At 45.5% G+C, this 9,712-nt stretch overlaps 1 protein-coding gene across 1 annotated transcript; it reads left to right on the top strand.

Annotated features, from left to right (window-relative positions):
- Positions 1 to 915: 915 nt before the first annotated feature.
- Positions 916 to 9,584, top strand: SELENOT (selenoprotein T). The gene is made up of 6 exons (XM_068954041.1): positions 916 to 1,145; positions 1,888 to 1,998; positions 3,128 to 3,254; positions 5,201 to 5,288; positions 6,777 to 6,928; positions 8,854 to 9,584. Exons 1-5 carry the CDS (start codon positions 991 to 993, stop codon positions 6,899 to 6,901), a joined length of 606 nt encoding a protein of 201 aa, XP_068810142.1. The 5' UTR covers positions 916 to 990; the 3' UTR covers positions 6,902 to 6,928; positions 8,854 to 9,584.
- Positions 9,585 to 9,712: the final 128 nt, after the last annotated feature.

Here is a 9,712-nt window from a genome sequence, read left to right as displayed (position 1 = left end):
CAAGTCTGCCGGGAAAGGAGCGTTGGAGGCGTTCAGGAGATGTCCTCACCCACGCGGCGCTGCCGCGGGAGCAGGGAGGAGCGCTGTCCTGTGGCGGTAGCCGCAGCGCGAGCCTTGACCACCCCCCCGTCCCCCCCCCCGCCGCGGGCACCTGCTGCTGGCCCGAGGGTCGCTCCTCAGCGCCCGCGCTCGGCCCGGGGGGCCGTGAGGGGGACGGGGCGGGGGGGGGCCGGGCGGGGGCCGTGAGGGGGACGGGGCGGGGGGGGCCGTGAGGTGGACGGGGCGGGGCGGGCGGGCGGGGGCCGTGAGGGGGACGGGGCGGGGGGGGGGGGGCGGGCGGGGGCCGTGAGGTGGACGGGGCGGGGGGGGGGGGCCGGGCGGGGGCCGTGAGGTGGACGGGGCGGGGGGGGGGGCCGGGCGGGGGCCGTGAGGTGGACGGGGCGGGGGGGGGGCCGGGCGGGGGCCGTGAGGGGGACGGGGCGGGGGGGGGGCCGGCGGGGGCCGTGAGGTGGACGGGGCGGGCGGGGGGGGGCCGGGCGGGGGCCGTGAGGGGGACGGGGCGGGCGGGGGGGGGGCCGGGCGGGGGCCGTGAGGTGGACGGGGCGGGGGGGGCCGAGCGGGGGGCCGTGAGGTGGACGGGGCGGGCGGGGGCCGTGAGGGGGACGGGGCGGGGGGGCGGGGCTGGGCGGGGGCCGTGAGGTGGACGGGGCGGGCGGGGGGGGGGCCGGGCGGGGGCCGTGAGGTGGACGGGGCGGGGGGGGCCGGGTGGCGCCGCCTCACGGGCCGCCTGGGCGCGCGCAGCAGCCGTTGGGGCGGGGCGGGGCGGGGCGGGGCGGCCGTTGGGGCGGGGCGGCTCCCGCCGGCGGTCACGTGGGGGCGCGTCCCCCCTCCCTCCCTCCCTCCGTCCCCCGCGCGTGCGCAGAGCGGGGCGGCGCCCGCGTGACCTTGGTGGTGCGGCGGCGGCGCGGCTCGGGCGGCGGCGGCTCGGAGATGCGGGTGGCGGCGGCGCTGGTGGCGGCGGTGGCGGCGGCGCTGGTGGCGGCGGGGCCGGGCGGCGGCGGCGGCGCGGCGGAGCAGGGCGGGCTGCCGGCCAAGAAGCTGCGCATGGCCTACGCCACGGGGCCGCTGCTCAAGTTCCAGATCTGGTGAGCGCGGGCGGGAAGATGGCGGCGCCGGGCGGCCCCCGCCGAGCGCCCCGGCGGGCGGCGGCCCTGGGCCTCGGCCTGCGGGAGGCCTCAGGTGGGGTCGAGGGACAGCAGCGGCCGCTCGCCCCGCCCAGCGCCGTAAGACGGCAGAAAACGCTTTCTTTGGTCTCTTCCTGAGCTGAGACTGGGTTTTTCCCCCCCCCTCAATTATTATAGCGGCATATATTCACAGCTCTCGGAAATTGCGAGCCAAAGTACAACTCTGTAATATTTAACTGTCCTGTTGTTAATCTAGTCATCCTTATAAAGGAGTAAGTAAGCACTGCTCATCTCTCGGCAGGCCGAGGCAGTGTAGTAAGCTAAACCGCTATTACACTAGCGGCTGTTAGAGTGCGAAAGCTTTTCTGTGTGCGAAGCAGAGCAAGGCAATGCTTGTGTTAACTTTCTAGCGCGATGGTTTTTTCATTGGGGAGACGATGCCTTGCTGAACGGACTTCCTCAAAACATTATCTCTGCGCTAGCATGTGGAAGCAAATTCTGGGTAAAACCAGGGCCGAGGCAGCTCTCCGGATTTTGGATTTGTAACTTAGTCCCAAACAGTTTTCTTCTTCGGCCTGAGGAACTGTGGCTTCACTTTAGGTTAAGCAGATGCTTGAGCGGGGCGAGGGCCCGCGTTGTCCGTTCTGCAGTGGCTTTAACGTGCAGCGGGTCGGTCTCGCTGACAGTGTGTGTCTGCATTTAGTGTCTCCTGAGGCTACAGACGGGTGTTTGAGGAGTACATGCGGGTTATTAGCCAGCGGTACCCAGACATCCGCATTGAAGGGGAGAACTATCTTCCTCAACCTATATATAGGTAAGCAAACGACTAGCAGTGCTGTTTTTTTCCCTGATACGTAGGTTTATCGTGGTGAGTTTTGAACATGTATGTTTAGGCTTAAAGAAAATTGAAAATGGAAACTTGCAACAGGGTTTTTCTTCCTATCGTGATTACATACAAGATTGCTTTATTTTCTCCGTTCACAGATCTCCAGGTGGTAATATCTCTATGGGAACTTAATGCAGCTATCTGTATGATGAGGCCTGTCATGTTGCAAGGCAATCTGAAGTAAATTATATAATTCACGTTTTTCACAATGAATTTTTTACCTTTTCACCATGATGTGCCTGGACGTAAATTCACGTTTGCTGCTCTTGTTGCTCAGGCTTATGCACTTAGGGACAAATTCCTGTAATATGTTAAGGTTGCAGAGGAGAGAAGAACTCATTTTTAACATACAAATCAGGGGAAAGCTGACTTCACTGGAGAGACTAATGGGATTTCCTTAACCATCGTTTGGGTGGGGGGAAGAACACGTGCACAAAAGAAAACCGGGAAAAGGCAAAATTGAAATAGTGGCGGTGTTACCATTGTTTACAGGCTAGAGAGTGATGCCATAGTTACAGCAGTGGCTTCTGAACCACTTCTCGATCTAATTACTGTAATAATTACAATGGTAATAATGCTGTAAGAGTAAATGCTGGGAACTGAATACCTCAGTGTTAATTTGCTCTCTGGCTAAATGCTTAATCCCCACTGAGAACTGTGGGGTTTTGTGTACTTGCTAGAAAAATGTTTTAGGAGGAAGTACTGAATGTCAATTAAACATATCTCTGTAATTTGGAACAGCTTCTTTAAGAAACTAAGTATATTATCTGGTTTAGACAAGTGTACAAATTGAAAGCAAATCTCAGTTTGAGATCTGTTTAGAAGAAAAGAATAAATCTGTATGCATGGTATATTATAATGGCGTCCTGAGGATGTATGTTTTTGTTAGTGTGTTTAGTTCTGTGTTACAGATACTTTTACTTGAAAAGTTTTGCTTCCTGCAAAATGCCTGATTATACATTATCAAAATTATTCTAATTAGGTAAGTTGTAGCTATACAGTGGTGAAGAAGTAACTGAGAACCTTTTTAAGTGACTTTTTTTTTGTCTTTTGATAGGCACATAGCATCCTTCCTGTCTGTCTTCAAACTAGTATTAATAGGTTTAATAATTGTTGGCAAGGATCCATTTGCTTTCTTTGGCATGCAAGCTCCAAGCATCTGGCAGTGGGGCCAAGAAAATAAGGTAAACAGCTTGCTTGCTTTATTTTGGAAAAGCAGTTTTAGCGTGATTTCGTGAGAGCGCTCTGGGAGTACTTAGCAATTGTTACTGACTTAACTTTCCTACCCTGCAATCTCAACAGAGCCTTTAGGCATTTGTAACTGAATATACTTGACAATTTTATAGCAGCGTAGTTATTTTTAATAACAGTGCTTCATATTCTTGACAGACCCAAATCTGATACCGAGCTGCCCTCTTTCCAAACTGGCGATGCTGCAGAGGGACAGCTAAGATCAAAATTACTGATAAAGATGCAATACTGCTTGCTAAAGAAATGCTCCAGTTAGTAAGAAGTAAGATTTTTACTTAGGGCTCAGTAGAATTTCAAGCTGGTTTTATTGGTGTTAAAACTATGGCTTCCCTTTGCTATTGACTCATGGCTATTTTGCAGTCATTGCTTTCATGAGACTTATAATAGTTTAGACACGCTATTTGATAGGGGTTTGAAAAATCGTATTGAAATTTTGTGGGTTTTTTTGCAGAACATGTTCGGGCATGAGAGACTTTATACCTTGTGGGGTGAAGATCTCTCTTAGTCAGTACTGTTGATGCTAACGGATTCATGTCATTGTACTCTGATTTATAATAACCTTATTCCAGATTTAGTCTACTAAGCAAAAACAATTTATGAGCGTATGAGCCTTTAAATATTTTATTGGTGCACAAATCCTCAAACTGAACTATTCAGTGCAGTGGGTTTCTGTCACCAGGCAGTTTGAACGTATAGAAACTGTAATATGTCCTATGTGATTAAATGGTCCAAATATAGTCCTGAATTCAGCTGGCTATGGTACCTCTGAATACAGTTCTGTGATATTCTAAACAAGTAATGGTTTCACATGCTAAATTCTTTGGTATTGTAGCAGCCTATGTGAATGTGCTTGTGTACATGAAAAGCAAATTATGCATGTACTAGCCACGGAATGAGGGCACCTTCAGCAACACAGTGCCTAACTTCATCCTGAGGCTTTGATACAGAAACAAAATTCTAGATGATTACTTTGAAGAAGTGATACCAGGGTTGATGATTCTTGTGAACAAATATGATTTGACTTACTCTGCTGTTTGTGTCCAAGTCTGTGGTTCTTAGATCTGAAGTATTACTCCAAAAACAAGAGAAAAATCACAGAATGGTTGAGGACTTCCAGAGAACATCTAGTCCAACCCCCTCCTGCTCAAGCAGGGTCCTCTAGAGCACATTGCTCAGGATGGTGTCCAGATGGGTTTTGAACATCTCCAGGGAAGGAGACTCCACAGCCTCTCTGGGCAACCTGTGCCAGTGCTCAGTCACCCTCACAGTAAAGAAGTTTTTCCTCGTGTTCAGACAGAACTTCCTGGGTTTCAGTTTGTGCCCGTTGCCTCTCGTCCTGTCCCTGGGCACCATGGAGAAGAGACTGGCCCCGTTCTCTTGACGCCCTCCCTTCAGAGACTTGTACACGTTGATCAGATCCCCCATCAGCCTGCTCCTCTCCAGGCTGAGCAGGCTCAGCTCCCTCAGCCTTTCCTCATAGGAGAGATGCTCCAGCCCCTTAATAAATATGTAGGAATGGTTGTGTTCCTTTGTCATCCTACAAGTGCCACATTAACTGTGTACTCCTTTTGCTAACTGGCTGTTCAGATGTGCTTGGATTTGTGGAGGAAAGGAGGCAGAAGATGCAACTTCACTTACTAAAGTCGGAATTGTGACTTGGGGTGGTTTCGGAACTAGCTTGATACCTGTCTTGGGGGGGGGGGGAAGCGTAAATATTCTTTTGTAAGAGAGGGTGAAAGGAAGGTGTCTTTAAGTTTGCTTGAGAAAGTGTGAAGGGAGAATTAGAAGGTACCTGTAAACCACCAGAACTTAAGAGTGAATAAAATAAGCTGTAGCTTACAAAGCCAAAGCGTCTGAGATTCTCACTGTTTTCTTCTAGGTTTATGCTTGTATGATGGTTTTCTTCCTGAGCAACATGATTGAGAACCAGTGCATGTCAACAGGTGCATTTGAAATAACTTTGAATGGTGAGTCTTGAACTTTTTATTCATGGGAGTCACTTTGTGTTGCATGTGTACATAGAGATTTGTGAGGGCTGTTGGTCAGCTATTGTGCTGGAAGAATGAGGAGGATGCTATGAAATGTAGTATGTCTCAAAACGTGACTGTATTTGCCTTCTGTTTTGGAACTTCAGTTGTTATAGATCACAAATGATAAAATTGTGGATACGTTGTGAAGTGGTTTATCTAGACTTCAGTTAGGTATATTTTTAAAAATTGCTATGTACAAAGCTTATTAGGGGAATGCTTGGTCATTTGGAATAACTTGGAATGGTCTTTCTTTGTACGCGGTATGCATTAATGAAGAAATGATCAACTAGGGAAACTTACTCTCCGGTTCATGTCATGCTTTCCCTATGCTGTTTTCTAGTATGGTTACGGCTTGAGATCTTATTGAATCTATTGCTATTACCAGATTTGTAGTGCCAGTGGACGACAGTACTGATTTTTTTAAGTTAGGAATCTGTGGACCTCTCCCTTTAATTTAGGTCTTCAAATAATTAGGCCTTCAAATAGTTTCATCATTTTAAAGATGACTTAAGCTTGATGGAGTACAGAATTTGTCAAGCTGTAGGTACAAGTACGTACTCTAGTTCTGTGGTTTATTTCTCAGTTTATAATTGTGCAGGATGCATTTCAGCCTAGTGGTTTCCTCAGTCAAGTCTTACACTCCAGAATCTTTTAAGACTGACTGCATTGCCCCAAAGTGGTTGGACTTGATGCATTTAGAGTCCTAAATCTCGGATTAGAATTGGTAGCAGAGCCTTCCTGGGGATGAACGTTCACGTGTGGACTTAAGGCTCTAGTTTGGCTTTTGGGACAATGAGGTTCTAGACTGGGTTTTTTAGCAGATGACAGCAACTGGGTTTTTCATGGTGGGGTCATGAAGTGCCATAGCAGTGGGAAAATATCTGAGGGAGTAAGTACTTGGCAACATCAGAAATGAAAGTTGGGCTTACCTTTGCTGGCTGTGCTGTGCTGTGCTTTGTATTCCCAGGAAAAAAAATATTTGCAGTTACGTTACGAGTGGAACCTTCAAAGCTAGATCTTGACAAGCATAAGTCTTTTTTGGGGCAGCCTTAAAAGTCAGGCAGAAGGGAGCTGAAACCTGATGGAATCCACAGGTTTTAAAGATTTAGCTATGATCTAGAAACCTAGCCTGCCACTTGCTAATCTATTTTTAGACATCCTGTTAGTAGGAATAGATATTTTGAGCCTGTAAATCCTTATGGAATACTTTTAAAGGGATGCATTAGACTCTTTCTCTTAATTGGAGTGTGTTTTGGTATATTCAGAGGCTCGAGGCAGTGTTGAGGCAGTACTTTTCTCAATATAAAATAGTACCAACTTGCTTAGCTTCCTAGATCTTCTAAATTTTATATTTAAACTAGCCTTATGTGTTTTTTTTTACTCTGTCAATGTAACTGTGCTTTCCTCTAATGTGTTTTGTGGTAGATGTTCCAGTATGGTCTAAGCTGGAGTCTGGCCACCTTCCTTCCATGCAGCAGCTTGTACAAATTCTTGATAATGAAATGAAGCTCAATGTGCATATGGAGTCAATGCCTCATCATCGATCATAGCCCCATCTATCAGCACTGAAACTTCTTGTAAGTCTTCTTCCAGTCACTGGCTGGCTGTTGCGTCAGATGTAGAGGACCACATGTTGGAGACTGAACTACGTTGTAACGAACAAATAATCCATTTACAAAGTGCTTTGTCAAAAAACAAACAAACAAAAAACAGTTCTAATAGAATTCTAGTAAACTGACTTAGGTGATTTTACAATTACTGTTTTGGTGGGAGGTTTTGCTTTGGGGTATTCTGTTTTCTTTTTGTTTTTTTGTTTTTGTGTTTTGTTTTGTTTTTTCCCTGTTTCAAAACTGGAAGCTGGTTTTCTTCTGACCAGGGAAAAAAATGTGTGCTACTGCGTGCAGAAGGCCTTAAGTAAAGATTTAATCAACCGTATTATGCAGAGATCAGAAAACATATTGTGTTACGTGCCTTAAAACATTGTGTGCAAAGGATTTCTCTATAATTTGCAATGAATTTGAATTCCATGAACCTAGAAATTAGTTTTCTTGCTTCCCAGTCTCTAGTCTAACCATTTGGGTGCTATGCTATCTTAACCTTTTGCAAATATTCTGCGGCTAGTTAGGAGCAAAGCAAATGGTCACATCCATGCTTTTAGACTTTCAGTGCCAAACTGGTCCTGTGTTCTTATGTCAGATGGGGCTTTGGAAACATTTAGCTTACGATTCTTTGTAGGAGCATTCATGTGCTAGAAGATGACTAGCTGGGTGCAAAAGCTGACAGTCCACACTTAAAAGGCCATATAAGTGAAGTATTGTGTTGCAGTATTGTATTGTAGTGCAGTTTTTTGCACAAGAGCGCTTTGGTTTGAGAAATTGCGATTGTTTGGCGTTGTCTAGCCAACAAACACCTTCTCAAGTGACAGACTGCGCTGCCACTTCTGTCAGCTGACATCATGCAACTTGTCTCATCTTCTAAGCTGATCAGTTGGTCCCAGCAGTAGTATTTGATGACCTAGCTCTGCCCAAAACCTCACAGATTTCCCTTGGAGCTCTGTTTAATATAATTCAGCTTCTACAACATCCAATATTGAGAAAGGTAGGAACATAGCATTCAGAGGTATACAATAAAAGAAATCTGAACTTCGTCTGAGAACTTTATGCAGTTTCACCCCTTGCAGGAAGCCACGCTCTGTTACTTTGCTGTTTCTCAACTTCAGAGCTCAGACTTCCCGCCCCACTTTCCTGCCCTGTCAGTTTCTCCCTCCGCTAATACCCATGCATTCAAAGCCATTGCTACCTTTAAGTACTAATGCAGAGAGCACAAGAAACCATTGACTTCTAATTCCTGCAAACATGTCCAATTTATCCTAGTAATTTAGCAAAAGTCATATTAACCATCAAATAAGTTGCTTCGTAAAAGAAGTTATTTCCAGTACTTCTCAGAGATGCTTACTGAAGCCCAGGGTCCTCTGTGTATTGATTTGGAAGGTCTCAAGAAAGTGATCTTTGTGCAGCAAAGTAGATTATGACATATCATGACGTATCATGTAATAGCATAATTTTTAAGCTTATAAAACATGCCAAGACTGCTGTTATGTAGAATTTCCTTTAACTGGATATACGTTTAAAAAAGAAAACTCGATTGATTGCCCTCTTTGTGGAATTAATACTGCATGTTAGGAAAGTCTGCTAGTGAAGTTTACTGTCTTACTTAAAATATCTCCCTATTTATTTAAAGTCATACTAATGTAATATTCTGAAGAATGATAGTCTTGTAGACAATCACCAGGAATAAAGTGATTATATTCCCTTCATGAGTTATGACCTCCCAAGAGACGCTGCCTGTAATTCAGTTTTTATTATTCAAAGCATACATAGCCTACTTCTCTTTGTAGTCTGCAATAAACGCCTCAGCTTTCTGTTTTGACAGTGTTGAATACGGCTGACTAATTTAACATAGAAGTAGTTGCTGTTTGTGACACTTGTTTCTCTATTTTCAGGCATTAAGTGGTGATTTCCAAGGGCAGCGTGGCTCAGACCAATGAAGGCCTGTACTGAAGACAGCATGCTGTTGGTACAGACTGGATGCTTTTCCTGCAGTCACGTCATGCCTCCTGAGAAAAATCTTAATGAAAGACATCTTTCAGTGCTGGCGTGTTTCCAGATACTGCACATTCATGGAGTGCAATAATACTGTATAGTTTTTTTAAGATTTCATTCGACCAGTTCATAGCTCAACAATGCAGGCATTACTAATTGTAACTTATTTTATATTCATGTTTCACACAATGGCAGATTGAGTTGATATCTAATTTTTCCTTGGAAAAAGTTTGTTTAATCTGTTGTATTTTATATGAATTTCTGTTCTTTTTGTAGTTTGAAATGGAGTTATAGGAGTGTCTGATATTGTCCTAAATTGTAAAATAATTGACAGCTGTCTATCAAATATCTCTAATGTGGTTATAGCAGGTTTGTATATTTTTCAAAATCTATGGCAGAGTTGAACAGTGCATTATGTACTAAATTATATGAACAAAATTATATGCAGAGTAATTACATCATTTTGTGACGTCAGTAAAAATTAAGACCAGCTGCTTTTTAAATTGTGTTGGCCAGCTCAAGAGGTTTTCCCTTGACCAATCTGAAGAGTTGAAAAGCTGGGCCTTTCTACTGTCCTAAATATAAACTAAGAAAATTAATTTAAATAAAGAGTTCTCATTTACCGTGTGAAGTACTTTGAGTTGCTAATGGTGGTCAAATTCTTAGAATTGCAACTGAAAAATGCATAAAAAGCCTACTTTCCAGAGTCTCTAAATTTGTGTTTGTTGTCTTGTAAAAGCCCCTTACAACAAGTCTTCT

This window comes from Struthio camelus, chromosome 9 (genome assembly GCF_040807025.1).
Source record: "Struthio camelus isolate bStrCam1 chromosome 9, bStrCam1.hap1, whole genome shotgun sequence".
In the NCBI taxonomy this organism is placed as follows: domain Eukaryota; kingdom Metazoa; phylum Chordata; class Aves; order Struthioniformes; family Struthionidae; genus Struthio; species Struthio camelus.
Note: the sequence above shows the minus strand (reverse complement) of the source record. Positions and strands in the feature narration are given on the sequence as shown.